This window comes from Salmo salar, chromosome ssa23 (assembly GCF_905237065.1).
Source record: "Salmo salar chromosome ssa23, Ssal_v3.1, whole genome shotgun sequence".
NCBI classification, from domain to species: domain Eukaryota; kingdom Metazoa; phylum Chordata; class Actinopteri; order Salmoniformes; family Salmonidae; genus Salmo; species Salmo salar.
The window spans coordinates 12,924,722-12,948,100 of record NC_059464.1 but is presented as its reverse complement, the minus strand read 5'-3'; the positions used below and the strand labels follow the sequence as shown (position 1 = coordinate 12,948,100).

Sequence of the window (23,379 nt, the reverse complement as noted above, 5' to 3'; positions counted from 1 at the left end):
CGGTTTCATCTGCGCTTGCTACGGCAACTGCTCGTTTTCCGACCTAAGACGCTACAGAGGGTAGTGCATCACTGGGGCCAAGCTTCCTGCCATCCAGGACCTATATACTAGGCGATGTCAGAGGAAGGCACAACAAATTGCCAAACTCCAGTCACCCAAGTCATAGACTGTTCTCTCTGCTAGCGCACGGGAAGCAGTACTGGAGTGCAAAGTCTAGGTCCAAAAGGCTCCTTAACAGCTTCTACCCCCAAGCCATAAAACTGCTGAACAATTACTCAAATGGCCACTCAAATTATTTGCATCTGTACAGTTCTTCCACTAAATTTGTTTTTGTAACATTTTCTGTGGAAATTGTTCAAATTTGTCTTTGTTCATACAGTTTTATGTTTTTTTTAAATCAATGGTTTTTGTTTGGCATACATTTTATAGTGAACTGAGTCTAAGCATCATTTTGTTACCATGGAATTGCACTACAGCAGCATGTTGCATATAGGTCAGTGTCTTGAAACTATACAGATCATTGTTACCTTAGTGCTTAAGTCTCCTTGGATACATTTTTTTGAATTGCTTTATCAGGCTTTTGATCTAAATGAGACTTTGCAATAGCCTACATTTTGTGTAAGCTTCTTCTATGATTTTTAATCTTAGATATCATCAACATGATGTAGGCCTAAGTGTTGCAGATAGGCAAGCGCTGTCTTAATTTATACATTTTCGTGTCAGGTCAGTGTTGAGGGGGTCATGTTATTGGTAGAGGAACATTACCCCTACTGTGTTACCCTCAGAGGTGAAAGGTCAGAGCATAGATGTTTGTGTGTGTGTCCTCAAATACTGCACACTGGTGTGCTGTTTCAGATGGAGCAGTGGGCAAAGAGAGAGAGTGGCTGAACAGGCAGCTTTGAACCTTTCTTCTCTACGGCTTAAGGTATCACACACTTAATGAAACTTAAGCCCTCTGCTGTTATCACGCCTAGGAATACAGTATGTTAAACAACAAGTGGAAAATTTTGACTAACAGTAATATAGGTACTACTCACTGTTTCCCCTCTCCGTGCTTTATTAAAGGATCTGTTATTCTTGCATTTTGTGTATGCCCTTATGGAATAATCACATGATTGTCAACCAACGCAGAGTAAATAGCCTGCTATGCGACACGACGCTGCGTGGCTGGCTATGTGAAACACGCAAAAGGAAATAAATGAATGTGTCAGAAAACAATAATTAGGCTAAATTGTGGATTTCGACTCATCGTTACCACTTAGGCCTACATTAAATGGGATGTGCAAATTCACAAGCATCATGCTCTCTCCCTCTGTGTAAAAAAACAATTGACAGCGACGAGAGATCTGTATATAATGACAACATGCTAATGTCTCTGTCCTAACAATGGGAGTCGTTGTCACAAAAGGCGGGAAGGCAGTTGACAGGTTTAAATCCAAAAATAAGCCCATAGAAACGCGTTGGGCTTATTTTGGATTTTTGCTGTAATTCGCTCACTGTCATCACTCACTTTGACTGACAGGCGCCTATTCCGTCAATAGATCAATAGAAGATGCATATTATTCATTCTAGCAGGAGAAGGCTCGACGGACTAGCAATTTGAAACTTTTTAAAGGAAAAGTAGTGAAGTAGAAAATGTAGCTGACTTAAAATGAGTCAGTAACCTCCTGATTAGCCGACAGCCGGCTTTAAGGGAAAACACTGGCTGTGACTGTAATGTTTTTATTTTTTTATCAACCTTGGTTGATTGCACTGACTGTAAGTTGCTAAGGACAAGAGCGCCTACTAAATGACCATGAATGACCAAAACTTGCAAAGAACGCTGGGTAATATGCCGCAGGAATGGGTAATTCCAGTAATGTACTATAAATTAGATTTTTGGTACTGTAAAATATATTATCCTAAAATGGATTACAGTAGCTGTACCGTGAAATACATTTCAGTAACTAACTGGCCAATTGCTGCCAGTAAGTTGCTGTACATTTTACAGGAAATATTTTACAGTGTGGGTGTGCAAGCCTATATCAATAAGGCCTACTGTATTATTTTTGAGGGATTCTTTAAATTACTTAAAAAAATGTATTTCTTTATTAGTGATTATTGAACATTTTCTGCAGCTTTTTCCACCATGTGTGTATGATCATTGTGTGATTGACACACAGCATATCACAGGAAATTAGTGCTAAGCTGTCGCTGAGCCTCTCTCTGGTTGGAGCCTTGAAGACCCCTTGCCTCACCCCTGACTTCCACCCATCTCCCTGCGGGGGACACAGGGCTGTTTCCTGCCCTCTCTCTGGCTCTAATTGAAAATGTTGGGTGGCCCGCCCGGCCCCTGCTTGTTTGTTTTGGTGGAATGCAGTGGCGGGTTATATTTTTGTGGCACTTTCTCATCAGTGGTTTCTGCTTTAATTAAGGAAGGGTTTCCCAAACTCGGTCCTGCCCCCCCAAAGGTGCACGTTTTTGTTTTTTGTCCTAGCACTACACAGCTGATTTAAAATAACCAACTCATCATCAAGATTGGATTATTTGAATCAGCTATGTAGTGCTAGGGCAAAAACCAAAATGTGCACCCAGGGGGTGCCCCAGGACCGACATTGGGAAACCCTGCTATAGGGTTAGGCTAGGGTGGATTGAACCAGATCGGTCACAGCGGGGTTGAAAGGTTGATGCGGGCAATGTTTTTGGAGTGGCACTTCTCTCTCACCCCTGTCGTCCCGCCTTTCCCACAGTGAGTACTTACTAAAGAATCCTTTAGTAAACTGTAGGATACTGTAGAATACTATACTACACACTGCCCGAGGGGCACAGTGGTCTAAGGCACTGTCACTCTAGTCCCTGGTTCGAATCCAGGCTGTGTCACACCCGGCCGTGATTGGGAGTCCCATAGGGCGGCGCACAGTCGGCCCCGCGTCGTCTGGGTTTGGCCGGGGTAGGCAGTCATTGTAAATAAGAATTTGTTCTTATTAACTGACTTGCCTGGTTAAATAAAACATGTGCGTATACCCTGCCCATTTTCCTCCCCCATATCGCAATTTCTGCCACCCATAAGTGAGAAACCATACATTCTAAGTATAGCCCATATATTGTGCTCCCTACAGGTTATAGATGATACCCCAGTCCTACCTACAGATTATGGAAAATGTGTTATTTTGGTATTTCTCCAGTAGGTTTCCAGAAGGAAAAAGCCTCCAATTCTCTGTCAAATATAATAGAACAGAAACACTATGGTAAATACTACAGTCATGTCTGAAAAAGACTACAGTAAATATACTGCAGTATACTAGAGTAAATATTACAGTACACTACAATCCGCAAGAACATTCAACATTAATTACTATAGTATGTACCACAGTTTTATTTTAGTACAGTATTTTTTACAACAGCGTCTAGTGTTAGAGCAATGACATGCTGCGGTAGCTGTTCCCATAGACTTCTAGTCATTGGCTGAATGACTAGAAGTCTATCTATTTTAAAGCACTTCTCGGCTCAAATCAAATGTTATTTGTCACATGCGCCGAATATAACCTTACCGTGAAATGCTTACTTACAATGCAGTTCAAGAAATAGAGTTAAGAAAATATTTACTAAATAAACTCAAGTAAAAAGTAACACAATAATATAACAATAATGAGGCAATATACAGAGGATACCGATACCGAGTCAATGTGCGGGGGTACAGGTTAGTCAAGGTAATTTGTACATGTAGGTAGGGGTAAAGTGACTATGCATAGATGATAAACAGCAAGTAGCAGCAGTTTAAAAACAAAGGGGTGGGGGGTGTCAATGTAAGTAGTCCGGGTGGCCATTTGATCAGTTGTTCAACAGTCTTATGGCTTGGTGGTAGAAGCTGTTAAGGAGCCTTTTGGACCAAGACTTGGTGCTCTGGTACCGCTTGCCACTCTGGTACCGCTTGTGCTAGCAGAGAGAACAGTCTATGACTTGGGTGACTGGAGTCTTTGACAATTTTTTGGGCCTTTCTCTGACACTGCCTGGTATAGAGGTCCTGGATGGCAGGAAGCTTGGCCTATGTGATGTACTGGGCCGTACGCACTACCCTCTGTAGTTCCTTGCGGTCGGAGGCCGAGCAGTTGCCATACCAGGCAGTGATGCAACCAGTCAGGATGCTCTCGATGATGCAGCTGTATAACTTTTTGAGGATCTGAGGACCCATGAATTGGAGTGGGTCTAGGGTTTCCGGGATGATGGTGTTGATGTGAGCCATGACCAGCTTTTTCAAGCACTTCATGGTGGCTACCGACGGTAGTCATTTAGGCAGGTTACCTTCGCTTTCTTGGGCACAGGAACTATGGTGGTCTGATTGAAACGTAGGTATTACAGACTCGGTCTGGGAGAGGTTGAAAATGTAATTGAAGACACTTGCCAGTTGGTCCACGCTTGCTCTGAGTACACGTCCTGGTAATCGGTCCCTAGTCCTTGTTCCCAGTTCTCACGCTCATCATGAGCCATGTTTTTGTATGTAAATATTAGTTACTGTACTTGTGACACGGCATTACCAAGGTTTAAACCCTGACTCCCCGTGGAATCTCATTCTATGGCTGTCTGTCTCCACATCCTAAGCCCTCTATAAACATCAGCCTGCATTCATGCGCCCACATTTGAAATTCGGTTTATTTAGCCAGGATTCTGAGAGGAGAAGTTAGATCTTAAAAGTCCAATTTGAGACCAACAAACAGAGAACCGGCCAAAGGACAACAAACGGGAGAAGAGAGTGAGACAGAGGGGATAGAGAGAACTAAACCCGGATGCCGGACCCCTTATTTCTCCATTCTGGACCTCTCCTGGACCTTTTCACTGTACTGTGTTGGGATTGGTTACTCTCTTACTGTCCTGTATTAGAGTTGGCTGAGAAGTGCTGACTGGCCAACGGATTTGACAACTAATAATTTTTTGCATTGGATATATATCTACCATATCATATGGAGACTGAAACATAAACATTTTACCTGATCATAAGTAGACATAATTGCAAAGGATTAGTTACGAATTTAACTTTAATTAAATGAGTTGACTCTTCACATGGGATGATTTCACTGAACAAAATAAAGGCAATATTAAATGATCCCCAATGATCCATTGCATCTCCCAAAAACGTTTTCAACATACATCTGTGAAATGATAGTCTAGAAACTAAAGCTTTGGTTGTCTTCCTCTCAGGCTTCCATGTCTTCTCCGTGGACCTATTTAATGTCCACCTCTTGAACATGAGACTCTGAGGCCTCATCTTCACTGTCACTTTCCAACCTTGTTGAGGATGGCTTGTTGTACGGCTCAAAAAAACTCAAATTTGCCCGGATGGCCACCAATTTTTGTATTGGTCAGCCTGTTGCGTGCTTTGGTTTCTGTGTTCCCAAACAAGGACCAGTTGCACTCTGAGGCGGCTGATGTTGGTGGGATTTGGAGGATGTTGGAGGCGACAGGGGAAAGAGCCTCAGATCCACAAAGTCCCTTCCACCAGGTGGCTGATGAGATATGTTGGTACGACTTTACATCTCCATCCCAAAGCCGTGCTTGGAAGTGTACTTCGCCAGACTGCCAAGAACCGTGCCCTCAACCAGTCCAAGGTGGCGAGACGGTAGTGATGACACCATAGGCCTTGTTGATCTTTGCACCAGACAGGATGCACTTGCCAGCATACTTGGGGTCCAACATGTACGCTGCGGCGTGTATGGGCTTCAGGCAGAAGTCTTCACGCTTTTTGATGTATTTCAGAACTGCAGTTTCCTCTGCTTGGAGCAACAGTGAAGTGAGCAGGGCAGTACGGATTTCTGCAAGCGGAGTCTGAACATCAGACAGGATGGCGCTGTCTCCCTCAATCCGTGCAATGGCTACTGCTATATGCTTACCGCTCTCTCCCAAAATACATCATCCAGGAGGATCCTCTTGACGGGGCTGTCCATATCGGCAGACTGTGACATGGCCATTTCTTGGATGGACTCCTTCCCCTCCAGGAGACTGTCAAACATGATGACAACACCAGCCCTTGGTGTTGCTGGGCAGCTTCAATGTGGTGCTCTTCTTCTCACTTTGCTTGGTGAGGTAGATTTCTGCTATAACTTGATGACCCTTCACATATCTAACGATTTCCTTGGCTCTCTTGTAGAGTGTATCCATTGTTACCAGTGCCATGATGTCCTTGAGGAGCAGATTCAATGCATGAGCAGCACAGCCAATGGGTGTGATGTGAGGGTAGGGCTCCTCCACGTTAGACCAAGCAGCCTTCATGTTCGCAGCATTGTCTCTCCCCAATGCAAATACCTTCTATGGTCCAAGGTCATTGATGACTGCCTTCAGCTTAACTGCAATGTAGAGACCGGTGTGTCTGTTGTCCCTTATGTCTGTGCTCTTGTAGAATACTGGTTGAGGGGTGGAGATGATGTAGTTAATTATTCCTTGCCCACGAACATTCGACCACCCATCAGAGACGATTTCAATACAGTCTGCTTTCTCTATGATTTGCTTGACCTTGACTTGAACTCTGTTGAACTCCGCACCCAGCAAATGAGTAGATAAAGCATGGCTGGCTTAGTTAAATGAAGGTTAAATACAAAATTAAAACATGGGACCAACACTTTACATGTTGACTTTATATTTTTGTTCAGTGTAAATAAAATGTGACCGACCGGCTCAATTTGGTCTTATGAGCAACATTTGAAATTGTGTTTTTTATATTGGATAAAAGTAGAGACTCAGAGCTAGAAAATGGTATATCATTCACTACAGTTGAGGAACAATGGGAAAGTAATTCGGTATTGAAAGTTGATTAACTTGTAACCGCTCTTTTGAAAAATGGCCCTTGAATGTTTTGGTACACCTACTGGAGAGCTCTTCTTTGTCTACACCCATTCAGCATCCTTCACCACCTCTTAAGCCTTAGCCACACCCATTTCTTTAAGGATTCACATGTGAGGCCAGGTGCTAAACAAAATGAGTACGGTATTGTACTAAACAACCAAAGATTTCAAGACTAAAGCCTGACTTATACTTCGTCTATTGACATATCTGTAGACAGTTTTCGTGGTGACATCATGAACATTCTATTGTCATCCGACATCAAACTTGTCGTTATGAAAAAGTATAAACACAAAAACGACAGGCTACATGACATCAGCAGCATGGTGCTCCAGAATAGCATAACGGGTGTATTTTAACACCAATAAACCCATCCGTTTAAAAATGAATTTAGTATATGTCAATCCAGCAAACCAGGCAACTAAAAGTTACTTTCTAAATAATGTTTTGGTTTGTTTCTAGCTTGTTAGATAGCTAGCTGACTAGCCAGTTCAAATAATGACCATGTCATAAGCTGACACTGCTGGACCTTTAGCTAATTTGTATTCATTATTACAGAAAAGTAAACTCACAATATTATTATTTACAAGTTAATGACGAGCTAATTACAGAAAATAGCTTATGGTTGTGTGTGATGAAAGCAGGGCACTCTACCGCAGAATTTTAGAACTTTGTCACGTGCACAGGATACAGAAGGTGTAAATGGTACAGTGAAATGGTTACTTGCATAGTAGAGTCTTTTGTTTAGACATGTAGCTAGCTAAACAATGAACCATAATCCCAACTCATAATGTTACTACCATGCATGAATCTGCTGGTAGCTAAAACTAACCAACTAGGTTCAATGTTAGCTAGCTAGCTAACTAACTAGCTAGCTAGCAAGCATTAGGCTATAACTAGCAATGCAAATAGCTCTGAGATACGAATAATATTCCTACACAGATCATACACGTAACTTTAGCTAGCTAGCTAACAGTACGCTTTAACTTGCAATAAAAACGACTTGTTGACAAAATTAGAAATGTATAATATCTGAAAATGTAGCTAGCTAGAATCTCTTACCTGAATACATAGATGAACACTTCTTCCTCTCTGTCATGGATGCCATGGTTGACCTTAGTTTGAAGATGTAACCCAGATACAGGTGTTTTATGCAACAGCCTTTTGTGTGGTCTCTTTTTGACTTCCTCCACATATTTGCAATCAAATGCCAGATTTTTCTCCTTAGCTGTCATACTCTGCTTCCACAAGACATTCCACTGATTTCAGAACTCCAGAAAGTGGAGAGCATCTTTAAAAAGAAAAATGCGTTAGAAATGATTATCTACAGATACTGAGCAGCTTATGTTGTAGACAGAAGTGTGCTACATGGCAGACCAATCCGAACTCATCTCTCAGCATGTCCAGCCCATCCATTATCTCAGCCAATCATGGATAGCGGGAAGGTTCCTTTCTTTTTCTGTGGCTAAACTAACTAGGTTCGTAATTTTAAAATGTGTATTTACAGATGGCATACAAGTTTGTTATTAAGGCACCTGAAAGTTCACATGTTCCAGAAGGCATTTCTGCCAAAAAAAAAACATTCAAATGCCTCTCCTGTGAAGTAGTGACGAGCGACATACACCTAGTTTCCTGAAACGAGTCACAAATGTGCCAATGTATTAGCCTAGTTCAGTCTTCTGAACTTGAATTGATCACATTTACTTTTCTTTTAATGCACAGATCCGACAGAGTGTAGCCTAACTGATGCTCTCTGTTAAACTATTGGCAGCATTCTCTCTGTTCCCTGCCAGTCTGCAACTGAGAGTCAGTTCAAAGCAGTCTGTATGAGTTCTGGTGTGAGTTTGGAGTGAGGAATGGTTTCTTAAATCGCTGGTCTGTCAGATCAGAGATCAGGGCCAGTCATACCAGGGCCATGATGTTTGGCCAGCTCTGTGTATTCAGACTGAGGGTGCTCTTTGATGGAATCTGGTGTTTGTTTAATGTTGGGGGCTGACTGGAGTGTTAGCGTGGGGTACTGGGAGAGGCTTAGTGGTAGCAGCACTGATGGGGAGGCAGGGGTGGCAGTGTGGGGGGCAGACGGATATGTCTGAAAGGGTCCCTTTGTGCCCCTAGCCCAGACCATAACACATAACACACACACACACACTCAACCTAACCCCCTCTCACCTGTCAATCACTCCCACATGGGGAGCTGAGAAGAAGAGAACCAGCATAGAGCTCAGACCAGAGCAAAGGCGACCTCTACACTACCCATTATCTGGCTCAGAATGAGCAGGACAGTTATGTGTGTAACGTGAGCGAGTATCAGGATTTATTTTGAGGATTTGTTTGTAAACAGCCCAGTACTGTCTCCAGCAGGGATATCCCGCTGATAGCCAAGGGGGTGCCTCTCTGACCCTCCTCCACCCTCCTTAACCCCCCTCTACGCCACAGGTCCTTCTCACAGTGACTCATTCCTTCTGTAGCAGGAGGGGGGACTCATGCTGGAAGTTGTAAGTCCGAAGGTTTAGGAATAGATGACCTAAATAAACAACTTTAGGGCTACATTTGGGAGCAGTAAGTACAGTCACCCCCTTTTCGTGTGAATACCACCCCCCCTATCCAGTGCATTAGCCTAAACAGCAGGGGAAAATCAGCCAAACCCCTAAAACCCACACTGCACCCTGCAGGCTCTCAGAGGGGGGCTAATATGACAGACTGATTATCAGTCGCACTGCCTTGGAAGTTGTGGGAACATACGTTTTTGGTTTCCCTTTGGTTCTGGGAATGAAGCCATAAGTTTCCTGACCGGTAAAACTGAATGTTCTTTAAACGTTATGACAACGGAAATTAAAATTTGCCTGTTCTGGGAGCCTACATTTTTTTTGGGTTGCAGGGAGGTTCTGAGAACGGTTTACTGGGATTCCCTGAAAGTTTTCCAGGGAGGCGTTATTAACATTTTGAGAACGGAATCAAGCAATCATTAAGATCAAGTGTGGCCAATTAGTGGGTGCGGCCAACACACCTGAGCACACTTAGAAAGATGGAAGATGGAGAGAGTTTTGTTGACGCTGAGAACGGAATGTATATTTTTAAATAACATTCTTAGAACGTTCTTCGAACGTTACTCATTTTTTTCTTGTGGTTTTTATGGAAAGTTTTCTTAATGTTCTAAAAACATGACTTTAAATAGAAATTCCCACAGAAGAATGTTGTTTCTTAATGTTCTCAGAACAATTTGAGAACATTACTTTAAATAGAACCTTGAGGAAACCTGTAGGAAATGTTATGCTTAAATACTGAAATTCTAATAAAGGAACATTATGTGCTATATGGGTAGCTTCCATATACCTCTTTCTGAAACAGAACAGTGTCCTGGCATCGTGAGTGTGGGGTACATATTGTTTAAAGTGTGCTGTAGTAAATGTCCTAGAGCCTAGGCTTATATGATTTTCATCTGTTATAGTATAAATATACAGTATACTTTCTATGAAGCAAGCCATTCCTCATATTCAGCCCATTCTACAGCTGTGTTTAAAATGGCACCCAACTCCCTATAGGCTAGTGAACAACTTTAGGGCTCTGGTCAAAATATATTAGGAATAGGGTGCCATTTGGAACGCAAGGCTACAGTCTTGCCTAGCCAGAGAGCTCCTTTCTCCCTGAGCTTGTTAGCTCTGGTCCTATTGCTCAGTCCTAGGCTCTGGGGTGACAGAGTTACCAAATAGAGGAGGGGCAGTCACTTTTGTTTATAAGTCCCTCTCCAAGTAAAATAAACCTGCCATTTTAGCCCAATTAGAACGTAAGCAGGAAGGGAGGAAGCGAGGGAGAGAATGCTTAAGCACTAGTCATGTGGCCAATGAGTAGGCAGATGTTTGATAAACAACACAAGCTTTAACAACAAGAATGATCAGAAGAAACTGACAGTGAACGATAGAGAGTGCCATTTACAGTACCAGTCAAAAGTTTGGACACACCTACTCATTCAAGGGTTTTTCTTTATTTTTACCATTGTCTACATTGTAGAATAATTGTGAAGACATCAACACTTTGAAATAACACATATAGAATCATGTAGTAACCAAAAAAGTGTTAAACAAATCAAAATATATTTTATATTCTTCAAAGTAGCCACCCTTTTGCCTTGACAGCTTTGCACACGCTTAGCATTCTCTCAACCAGCGTCACCTGGAATGCTTTTCCAACAGTCTTGAAGGAGTTCCCACATATGCTGAGCACCTGTTGGCTGCTTTTCCTTCAATCTGCGGTCCAACTTATCCCAAACCAACTCAATTGGGTTGAGGTCGGGTGATTGTGGAGGCCAGGTGATCTAATGCAGCACTCAAATAGCCCTTACACCACCTGGAGGTGTGTTGGGTCATTGTCCTGTTAGAAAAACAATTGATAGTCCCACTAAGCACAAACCAGATGTGATGGTGTATCACTGCAGAAAGCTGTGGTAGCCATGCTGGTAAAGTGTGCCTTGAATTCTAAATAAATCACAGACCGAGTCACCAGCAAAGCACCGCCAAACCATCACACCACCTCCATGCTTCACGGTGGGAACCACACATGCGGAGATCATCCGTTCACCTACTCTGCGTCTCACAAAGACTCGGCGGTTGGAAGCAGAAATCTCAAATTTGGAGTTATCAGACCGAAGGACATATTTCCACTGGTCTAATGTCCATTGCTCGTGTGTCTTGGCCCAAGCAAGCCTCTTCTTATTGCTGTCCTTTAGTAGTAGTTTATTTGCAGCAATTTGACCATGAAGCCTGATTCACGCAGTCTCTTTTGAGCTGTTGATGTTGAGATGTCTGTTATTTGAAGTTTTTGAAGCATTTTATTTGGGCTGCAATCCGAATTGCAGTTAACTCTAATGAATGTATCCTCTGCAGCAGAGGTAACTCTGCGTATTCCTTTCCTGTGGCGGTCCTCATGAGAGCCAGTTTCATCATAGCTCTTGATGGTTTTTGCGACTGCACTTGAAGAAGCGTTCAAATTTCTTGAGATTTTCCACATTGACTGACCTTCATGTCTTAAAGTAATGATGGACTGTCGTTTCTCTTTGCTTATTTGAGCTGTTCTTGCCAAAATATGGACATGGTCTTTTACAAAATAGATAGGGCTATCTGCTGTATACCACCCCTACCTTGCCACAAAACAACTGATTGGCTCAAATGTGTTAAGAAGGAAAGAAGTTCCACAAATTAACTTTAAGCAAGGCACACCTGTTAATTGAAATGCATTCCAGGTGACTACGTCATGAAGCTGGTTGAGAGAATGCCAAGAGTGTGCAAAGCTGTCATAAAGGCCAAGTGTGGCTACTTTGACAAATATAAAATATATTTTGAGTTGTTTAACACTTTGTTTTGGTTACTACATGATTCCATATGTGTTATTTCATAGTTTTGATGTCTAGTAAAAAGTAAAGAAATACCGTTGCATGAGTAGGTGTGTCCAAACTTTGGACTGGTACTGTATGTGATTTTAAGTGAACTGTTATAACTGTGCTGTCTACTTGGGAAGCCTACCTTCGGTTCTAGGGGATTCTCATTGTAGGCTGCTGCTACGAATCAAAATAGGGTCCTGTAATGCCCCCTAGAGCATTTTTGTCAGATAAATAAACAAACACACTGCTGTAAAATCTTCTCCAGTCCAGTCATGTAATTTCACTATATATACAAAAGTATGTGGTCACTAGAGGTCGACCGATTTTTATGATTTTTCAACGCCGATACCGATTATTGGAGGACCAAAAAAAGCCGATGCCAATTTTTCGGCTTTTTTTGGTCCTCAATACTTTTAACTTAATATAATACATCAATAAAATCAATTTGGTTTAAATAATGCAAAAACAAAGTGTTGGAGAAGAAAGTAAAAGTACAATATGTGCCATGTAAAAAAGCTAACGTTTAAGTTACTTGCTCAGAACATGAGAACATATGAAAGCTGGTAGTTCCTTTTAACATGAGTCTTCAATATTCCCAGGTAAGAAGTTTTATGTTGTAGTTATTATAGGACTATTTCTCTCTATACCATTAGTATTTCATATACCTTTGACTATTGGTTGTTCTAATAGGTACTTTAGTATTGCCAGCCTAATTTCGGGAGTTTATAGGCTTGAAGTCATAAACAGCACAATGCTTGAAGCATTGCGAAGAGCTGCTGGCGAATGCAGTAAAGTGCTATTTGAATGAATGCTTACGAGCCTTCTGCTGCCTACCACCGCTCAGTCAGACTGCTCTATCAAATCATAGACTTAATTATAAGTCATTAAGTAATTTGTCATTAAGTAATTTATATGTCATTAATATGGTCAAATCCAGAAACTATCATTTCGAAAACAAAACGTTTTTTCTTTCAGTGAAATACGGAACTGTTCCGTAATTTATCTAATGGGTGGCATCCATAAGTCTAAATATTGCTGTTACATTGCACAATCTTCAATGTTATGTCATAATTACGTAGAATTCTGGCAAATTAGTTTGCAACGAGCCAGGCGGCCCAAACTGTTGCATATACCCTGACTCTGCGTGCAATGAACGCAAGAGAAGTGACACAATTTCCCTGGTTTAAAAATGCCTGCTAACCTGAATTACTTTTAACTAAATATGCAGGTTAAAAAAAATATACTACTCTGTATTGATTTTAAGAAAGGCATTGAGGTTTATGGTTAGGTGCATTCATGCAACGATTGTGCTTTTTTCACAAATGCGCTTTTGTTAAATCATCCCCCGTTTGGCGAAGTTGGCTGTCTTTGTTAGGAAGAAATAGTCTTCACACAGTTCGCAACGAGCCAGGCGGCCCAAACTGCTGCATATACACTGACTCTGTTGCACAGAATGCAAGAGAAGTGACACAATTTCCCTAGTTAAAATAAATTCATGTTCGCAGGCAATATTAACTAAATATGCAGGTTTAAAAATATATACTTGTGTATTGATTTTTAAGAAAGGCGTTGATGTTTATGGTTAGGTACACATTGGTGCAACGACAGTGCTTTTTTTCGCGATTGCGCTTGTTAAATCACCCGTTTGGCGAAGTAGGCTATGATTCAATGATAAATTAACAAGCACCTCATCGATTATATCCAACGCAGGACAAGCTAGATCAACTAGTAATATCATCAACCATGTGTAGTTAACTTGTGATTGTTAAGATTGATTGTTTTTTATAAGATATGTTTAATGCTAGCTGGCTCCTTGCTGCACTCGCATGACAGGTAGTCAGCCTGCCACGCAGTCTCCTCGTGGAGTGCAATGTAATCGACCATGATCGGTGTCCAAAAATGCTGATTACCAATTTGTTTTGAAAACTTGAAATCGGCCCAAATTAATCGGCCATTCCGATTAATCGGCCGACCACTAGTGAACACCCCTTCAAATTAGTGGATTCAGCTATTTCAGCCACACTCGTTGCTGACAGGTGTATAAAATCGAGCACACAGCCATGCATTTTCAATAGACTAGCTTTGGCAGTAGAATGGCCTTACTGAAGAGCTCAGTGACTTTCAACATGGTGCCGTCATAGGATGTCACCTTTCCAGCAAGTCAGTTTGTCAAATTACTTCCCTGCTAGAGCTGCCCCGGTCAACTGTAAGTGCTGCTATTGTGAAGTGGAAACGTCTAAGAGCAACAACGGCTCAGCCGCGAAATGGTAGGCCATTCAAGCTCACAGAACGGGACTGCCCAGTGCTGAAGCTCGTAGCATGTAGAAATCGTCTGTTCTCGGTTGCAACACTCCCTACCGAGTTCCAAACTGCCTCTGGAAGCAACGTCAGCACAATAACTGTTCCTCTGGAGCTTCAGTAAATGGGTTTCCATGGCCAAGCAGCCGAACACAAGCCTAAGATCACCATGTGCAATACCAGGCGTCGGATGGAGTGGTGTAAAGCTCGCCGCCATTGAACTCTGAAGCAGTGGAAACACGTTCTCTGGAGTGATGAATCACGCTTCACCATCTGGCAGTCCGACGGACAAATCTGGATTTGGCAGATGCCAGGAGAACACTTCCTGCCCAAATACAAAGTGCCATATGTAAAGTTTGGTGGAGGAGGAATAATGGTCTGGGGATGTTTTTCATTGTTCGGACTAGACCCCTTTACTTCCTGTGTGTGTGTGTTACAGAGTGGAGGGGTTTGGGCTGTGTTCCCATGTCCATGCATGGCCCCCAGAGTAAAGTAAACACAGCAGCTCTTTTCTCATCCCAGCCGTCAACAGGCTCTCCCCGGGCCCGAGCCAGAGACCACACACCCAGACCACACACACACACACACACACACACATATATATATATATATATATATATATATATATATATATATATATATATATACACACACACACACATACACACACTACCCAGACCGCTCCGCAGCACAGATCCCTCCACATGCTCTCTCACATACACACAGACCAGACAGCGCCAGCTCGGCCCCTCGCACGCAACCGAGCAGAGCTGTCATTCTGCCCTGTGTGTGTGTGTGTGTGTGTCTCTTCACATGTATTTCCAAGACAGGGATAGAAACACTCCTGTTGAGGTAACACAAGTCGTTGACATTTTAAGCAGAAGACAGACTCACCCTTATATTCCCCCTCCACTCCAACTCCCACCCTAAACATATGGGCTAGATGAATGACAGATTGTTTAAGGCCTGTTAACTTCTTATCTTCTCCATGTCAGATGCCCCTGCCCCTAGAATTCCTCTGACAAGCACAAGACAGCAGAGGTTATGCTACATGAGTTACATCCCCTTTGAGTCAAGGGTGTGTGCTTAGTCCCCTCCTCGTGGCCGCGCATGACTCCAACACCATCATCAAGTTTTCTGACGACAAGACGGTGGTAGGACTGATCACGGACTACGATGAGGCAGCCTATAGCAAGGTCAGAGACCTGGCAGTGTGGACCAGGGCAACAGCATCTCCCTCAACGTCAGCAAGACAAAGGAGATGATTGTGGACTACATCGATGGGGCCGTAGTTGAGTGGGTTGACAGAGCTTGAATATTTTTTTACAATCCAGGTGTGCAAAGCTCTTAGAGACTTAACCAGAAAGACTCGCAGCTGCCAAAAGTGATTCTAATGTGTATTGACTCAGGGGTGTGAGTACTTATGTACTGTACAATAAATGAGAGATTTCTGTATTTCATTTTCAATAAATTTGCTACAATTTCTAAAAACATGTTTTCACTTAGTTGTTATGGCAGGGTTTCCCAAACTCGGTCCTCTGGACCACAAGGGGTGCACTTTTTTTGCATATTTTTTTTTTTGCCCTATCACTACACAATGATTCAAATAATCAACTAATCATCAGGCTTTGATCATTTGAATCAGCTGTGTAGTGTTAGGGCAAAAACTTAAATGTGCACCCCTTGGGGTCCCGAGGACCGCGTTTGGGAAACGCTGCATTATGGGGTAACGTGTGTAGATGGGTGAGAAAGAAATTCTGGCTTTAAAACAGCAACATGTGGAATAAGTCAAGGGGTATGAATACTTTCTGAAGGCATTGTATAAGACTGTCTTGGAAGGACACTGCTTTTCAGAGGGGTTTTAGAGTATTGCTCTGTCTTAGTTCACTCCCTAACCTCAACCTCGTCGGTCAATAATCAATTAAATGCTCAGAAGGATTGGCTACTTAGATTTATGCTATTTTTTTGTACCCAAAAAGCTTTAACATGGGGACACAGATATGTGATCCACTACATTAACTTTCTGAAGGAACTTCAATTACCTCGGTCCCCTGCACATCGACTTGGTACTGGTACTTCCTGTATACAGCCATGTTATTCTTACTCATTATTGTTATTCGTATTCACTGTATATTTATTCCTTGCCACTATTTATATAAAAAAAAACTATGCATTGTTGGAAAAGTACAAGTATCTGGAGTTAATTGAAAAGTGAAAGACTAAAGCTACATACATGGGATGCTTTAGTGAATTTCAGAATGTCTGGAATAGGAAAGGCAGAAAATAAAACAACTCAAACATTCGCAGCCAGTCATCCAAAAAAATGTAAGCATTTCACTATTTGTCTACACCTGTTTTTTACGAAGCATGTGACAAATATTATTATATATTTTTTTGAGTTAATAGACCTCCGTCTCTTTACGCAACAAGCTCTTAACTAAACTTGTATAAAGTGTGTAGAAAGATTTGTTCAACAAGCCTACACGTATGCTCTGAGATGATGTTGCAACAAATCTGCTGCGTCACCCATGGTTCCCTGGTTGCTTGTCTGCTCTGTTCCGTGTGAATTCCTGCCTTGTTTGTAGGGAACGTGTTTTGGATTTAGTGTTTGCAAAGCGGTTAGGTTTTTCAACTGGACCTGGCAGCAATTTATTGCCACACATGTGTTAGCGAAAAATGTAAAACTCTCCTCATACTGGCTTTTTAGATACACATCTATCCTGTTTTCCTCCTTTTGATAGGCTGAGGATAATAGTTGCACATTTCTTTCAGAATTTTATCTGCTCTGTGTCATTTCTCTTCCACATTGGCATATCAACTACACAGGTGATTGGCGTTTTACTGTCTGTGTTCTCCCTCGTCATTACATGCACTAGGTATTAGGTATCCTCTAGGTATTAGGCTATGCCTAGCTATACAGTCTCATACACACATTGAGTAGGTTATGTGGAATCGATGAGGGGGAGCACGTTTATTTATCCTTCTCTCCGAGGTTTACATTCTTCCTTTCCTCCCCCTTTTTCTCTCTCTCTCTCTGTCTGGTCTCAGACTCGGAGCTCCTACCAGCACCTTCATGTCCTCCTGTGTGTGTAGAAGTTGTAGCCTTCCTACTTAAACTCTTAGAAACCTTTTTTTAGATGTATTAAATGTCTTATAATAATACAATTATAAAGACATATATGTTTATAAAAAGTAATAATGCATTGTAACTGTACATTACAACTGTCTCTCTCTCCTCGTCTCCGTGTTAATAACCATTATTGTGTGTCCTCTCCTTGGCATGTTCACAGGTTGCTGACTGATTCTTCCTGTGTTCCTGCACACGCGTGACGATCAGCGTGACCTACCATGTCTCGTGTCCGCCAGCCCCCCCTGGTCACGGGCATCTCGCCCAATGAGGGCACCTCATGGACCAAGGTCACCATCCGAGGAGAGAACCTGGGCACGGGTCCCGCTGACCTCGTTGGTACGACACACACGTATACATGAAAGCACAAACTTGCACAGACACTTAGTGTGTCTATCAAGCTGTATATGTTTCCTCCTCTTTCCAACTATCTTTTGATGCGCCACAATCAGCAAATCCGCTATATGCGCAGGGGTTGGGTGCGGATAGGAGAAAATCTTTGAAGGTCTATTCAGTTCATTGAAGAAGGGAGGGGGTGGGGTGAGAAGTGAGACCAGGGGTAACTATAGTTAGTACCTATAGTCTATAGGGTTTGTGTGTCCACTTCACTTCTGGCCTTAATATTGCTACAGTAGATCGGAGGAGTGAGATGAAAATGTTTTAGCTCTCGTAGCAAACACAAAAAGTAACATCCCATATTTGGGTACATTTTGGTTTCAAACTTAACGACGATGGAGAACCAGATGACTTGGACTAACCTGTTTGCAGACACCAATAAATGTATCAAAATACAACACTGCCCCTTTAAGACAAAAAAAAAAGCTCTTTACCTGACTTGCTTTTCAAAGCAATTTCAAGGAAATGTACATGTTTTGTGCTCTTGTAGGAAGCAGTCAGTCCCCTATTGCTGACTACAAATGATCTATAACTGGGCTAATAACTCACTAACTAGCAAAGGATATGAACAAAATGTGCACACGTGGCTACATGCAGCGCTTGCTTTGATCTCAAAACAAGCGCATCTGCTCACGACCACAGCTGTAAACACAGTCCAGTTCAAAGTAAATGGCACAAATCCATATATGGCAATGATCTATTTGAATATAAGCCTACTGCAGCTCTGATTGGTTATGCCACACTGGTCTGTGTAGAGTACGGGTTGAGTCTTGTGCAATAGAATCCTACTCCGATGCGTTCTGCCTACAACAAAATCTCTTGCATAGTTTGTTTTGTTTCTGTATGTTGCATTGAAAGTGGCTAATATTGCGTTGATTCCATCACAATTGCCATAGTAAAGGGTAACGTTGATAGTGTTAACTAACAGGTACGCTGCATGGCAGTCTCGGGCTAAAGCACACAGCTTAGAGGGAACATTGGTCAAATTTAAATATGAGTCTTTACATGTGCCTGACAGTGAAACTGGACACCGAAATCCCGCTGATAAGAAACAACCTACATGCCGGAATCCCACACAGCCGACAACCTGGCCAAAGCCCTGCGTTTGGGATGGCTAGACTGGGACCTTGATGAAAATAAACTGTCTTATATCACCACAGACAACGGGGACATCATTGTGGCTGCAGTGAGGCAACTAAACTGGCCTTGGCTAAATTGCTTTGGCCACAATCTCCATCTCAACGTCACCAACGGCGTGAACAGCGAAAGCGCACGCACAGGCCGGGCTCTAGGCCTATGTAGAACCCTGGTGGGTACTTTTTTTTGTTGTTGCCAGATCTGCAAAAAAAGAGGGCCCTACTGAAGGCTGAAACGGAGCTGAACCTCCCAAATCACATCCTCATTGTGGTGAGAAATTAGCCTATTCGATGTTTAAAGAATAAGCTATGCCAGGGATGGGCAACTGGCGGGTCCTACTTTTGAAGGCCCAAGGAACACACACACAATATATATATATATACAGTTAAACTCTGAAGTTTACATGCACCTTAGCCAAATACATTTAAACTCAGTTTTTCACAATTCCTATCATTTAATCCTAGTAAAAATTCCCTGTCTTAGGTCAGAGAGGATCACCACTTTATTTTAAGTATGTGAAATGTCAGAATAATAGTAGAGAATTATTTATTTAAGCTTTTATTTCTTTCATCACATTCCCAGTGGGTCAGAAGTTTACATGCACTCAATTAGTATTTGGTAGCATTGCCTTTAAATTGTTTAACTTGGGTCAAGCATTTCAGGTAGCCTTCCACAAGCTTCCCACAATAAGTTGGGTGAATTTTGGCCCATTCCTCCTGACAGATCTGGTGTAACTGAGTCAGGTTTTGTAGACCTCCTTGCTCGCACACACTTTTTCATTTCTGCCCACAAATTTTCTATAGGATTGAGGTCAGGGCTTTGTGATGGCCACTCCAATACCTTGACTTTGTTGTCCTTAAGCCATTTTGCCACAACTTTGGAAGAATGCTTGGAGTCATTGTCCATTTGGAAGACCCATTTGCAACCAAGCTTTAACTTCCTGACTGATGTCTTGAGATGTTGCTTCAATATATCCACATAATTTTCTTTCCTCATGAAGCCATCTATTTTGTGAAGTGCACCAGTCCCTCCTGCAGCAAAGCACCCCCACAACATGATGCTGCCACCCTTGTGCTTCACGGTTGGGATGGTGTTCTTCGGCTTGCTTCCCCATTTTTCCTCCAAACATAACAATGGTCATTATGGCTAAACAGTTCTATTTTTTTGCTTCATCAGACCAGAGGACATTTCTCCAAAAAGTACAATCTTTTCCCACATGTGCAGTTGCAAACCATAGTCTGTTTTTTTTAATGGTGGTTTTGGAGCAGTGGCTTCTTCCTTGCTGAGCGGCCTTTTCAGGTTATTTCGATATAGGACTTGTTTTACTGTGGATGTAGATACTTTTGTACCTGTTTCCTCCAGCATCTTCACAAGGTCCTTTGCTGTTGTTCTGGGATTGATTTGCACTTTTTGCACAAAAGTACGTTAATCTCTAGGAGAAGGAACGCGTCTCCTTTCTGAGCGGTATGACGGCTGTGTGGTCCCATGGTGTTTATACTTGCGTACTATTGTTTGTACAGATGAACGTGGTACCTTCAGGCATTTGTAAATTGCTCCCAAGGATGAGCCAGACTTGTGGAGGTCTACAATTTTTGTTCTGAAGTCTTGGCTGGTTTCTTTTGATTTTCCCATGATGGCAAGCAAAGAGGCACTGAGTTTGAAGGTAGGCCTTAATACATCCACAGGTACACCTCCAATTTACTCAAAAGATGTCAATTAGCCTATCAGAAGCTTCTAAAGCCATGACATCATTTTCTGGAATTTTCCAAGCTGTTTAAAGGCACAGTCAACTTAGCATATGAAAACTTCTGACCCCTGTAATTGTGATTCAGTGAAATAATCTGTCTAAACAATTGTTGGAAAAATTACTTGTGTCACGCACAAAGTAGATGTTCTAACCGACTTGGCAAAAATATGGTTTGTTAACAAGAAATTTGTGGAGTGGTTGAAAAACGAGTTTTAATGATTCCAACCTAAGTGTATGTAAACTTCTGACTTCGTGTGTGTGTGTGTATGTATGTATGTATGTGTGTATATATATATATATATATATGTATGTATTGTATATGTATGTATATATGTATGTATATGTATATGTATGTATATATATATATATATATATATATGTGTATATATATGTGTGTATATATATATGTATATGTATATATGTGTGTATATATATGTGTATATGTGTATATATGTTTGTGTGTGTGTGTGTATGTATATATATACACACACACACACACACACACACACACATACATATATATACACAAACAAACAAATATATATATATGTGTGTGTATGTATATACATATGTATGTGTGTATATATACATATACATACACACACATACACACACACACATATATGTATGTATGTGTGTGTGTGTGTGTGTGTTTATTAATTTTTTATTTTTTTCACCTTTATTTAACCAGGTAAGCTAGTTGAGGACAAGTTTTCATTTACAACTGCGACCTGGCCAAGATAAAGCAAAGCAGTGCGACACAAACAACATCACAGAGTTACACATGGAATAAACAAACGTACAGTCAATAACACAATAGAAAAAATAATATCTATATACAGTGTGTAAAAATGGCGTGAGGAGGTAAGGCAATAAATAGGCCATAGTAGCGAAGTAATTACAATTTAGCAAATTAACACTGGAGTGATAGATGTGCAGATGATGATGTGCAAGTGGAAATACTGGCGTGCAAAAGAGCAGAAAAGTAAATAAAAACAATATGGGGATGAGGTAGGTAGATTGGATGGTCTATTTACAGATGGGCTGTGTACAGCTGCAGTGATCAGTTAGCTTCTCAAATAGCTGATGTGTAAAGTTAGTGATAGAGATATGAGTCTCCAACTTCAGCGATTTTTGCAATTCGTTCCAGTCATTGGCAGCAGAGAACTGAGAGGAAAGGCAGCCAAAGTACAGTGAGGGGAAAAAGTTTTTGATACCCTGCTGATTTTGTACATTTGCCCACTGACAAAGAAATGATCAGTCTATAATTTGAATGGTAGTCAGTCTCACGCTTATATTAAAATCTGCAACCAGCAAATGTTACTCCCCGTCCAATGGCAAAATGAGTAGAATTGCATGAAATTAGTTAAGAAATTGCAAACTCTTCTTTCTGCCACATGGCAAAATGTGTAGAATTGCAGCAAACCTGCTTTAAACTGCTACATTTAAAAAAAAATGTCTGCGCTGTCAAGAAGGGGGCTGCTAAAATGTTTTGCTCACAATGTGATGGGGGGGTTTGCCATGTGAGTACGCAGACGCACCAGCATCTGTGGCCCCTCATGATGAGTTCAGATTTTGTGTCCCCCACCCCAGCAAAGTTGCCCATACCTGAGCTATGCTATGTTAAATTATTGTTCACGTAGAATTATGTTATTCAGATGCATTGAATAAAAATAAAAAAATTCTCCAAACATAAGCTAATTTCATTGTGAAAATACAATTGGCTGAATCATTCAATGTTGCATTACCGTAGGCCCATTGTTTTTTAATAACGAAATTAGCCTGTTTAATTCTGCCAATCAAACATTTTCTTCCAAGGCATTGTTTAACTAGGTGGGGAACCAAACCAAAAATGGTTGAGCGGGTTTTGGAGCAAGCACCAGCCATTGAACGAGTCCTGGTCACGGATCGTAAACATAATCACCTCATCCTAAAATGGCAGGATAAAGACATCTTGCCATCTGTCCAAGCAGCACTGAAACCTGTCGCTGACTTCACTGATGTTCTCTCGGTTGAGAGTTACGTCCCGTCTCGTCAGTGGAGCCTGTGTTCCAGTTACTGAGGGGAGATCTGCTCAAGCCGGCCTCTCCAACGACACCGGCCTAACACAAAGCCTCAAAAGGAAGATGTCCAGAAGATGTCCTCGAGGACAAGTACAGCCTACCGGAAATAAAATGGCTTTTATCCTCGTCTTCCCTCCTCGACCCAAGATACAAAGGGGATGATTTGAACGAGATGAGAGATGCACTCTTCAAAGAGATTGTGGAAGGAGGGGGCGATGGAGCCGGGGGTGGTGGTGGTGCTACTGCTGCTATTGCAACTGAGGAAGATGATGACTCGAATGATGGTGCGAGTGCGCCACCGTCTGCCAAGAAAAGGAATTTAGGTGATCTCCTCCAGAAGCGAAGGGCCCATGTACCCCTCAGAGTCCGTGCAGACACCGCACCTACTATCTACCTGCAGGAACAGCCTGACCCAACAGATAATCTC

The 23,379-nt window shown here is 41.9% G+C and overlaps 1 protein-coding gene across 8 annotated transcripts in view; it reads left to right on the top strand.

The window, feature by feature from the left end:
* The window catches only part of LOC100380722 (exocyst complex component 2), a 100,509-nt gene that overhangs the window by 8,210 nt on the left and 68,920 nt on the right, over positions 1-23,379 (top strand). For all 8 annotated transcript variants that reach the window (XM_045705928.1, XM_045705934.1, XM_045705930.1 and 5 more), the window contains exon 2: positions 17,773-17,948. In XM_045705928.1, coding sequence (XP_045561884.1) covers positions 17,831-17,948 — 118 coding nt within the window. In that variant the 5' untranslated portion in view covers positions 17,773-17,830. The remainder of the gene's footprint in view (positions 1-17,772; positions 17,949-23,379) is intronic.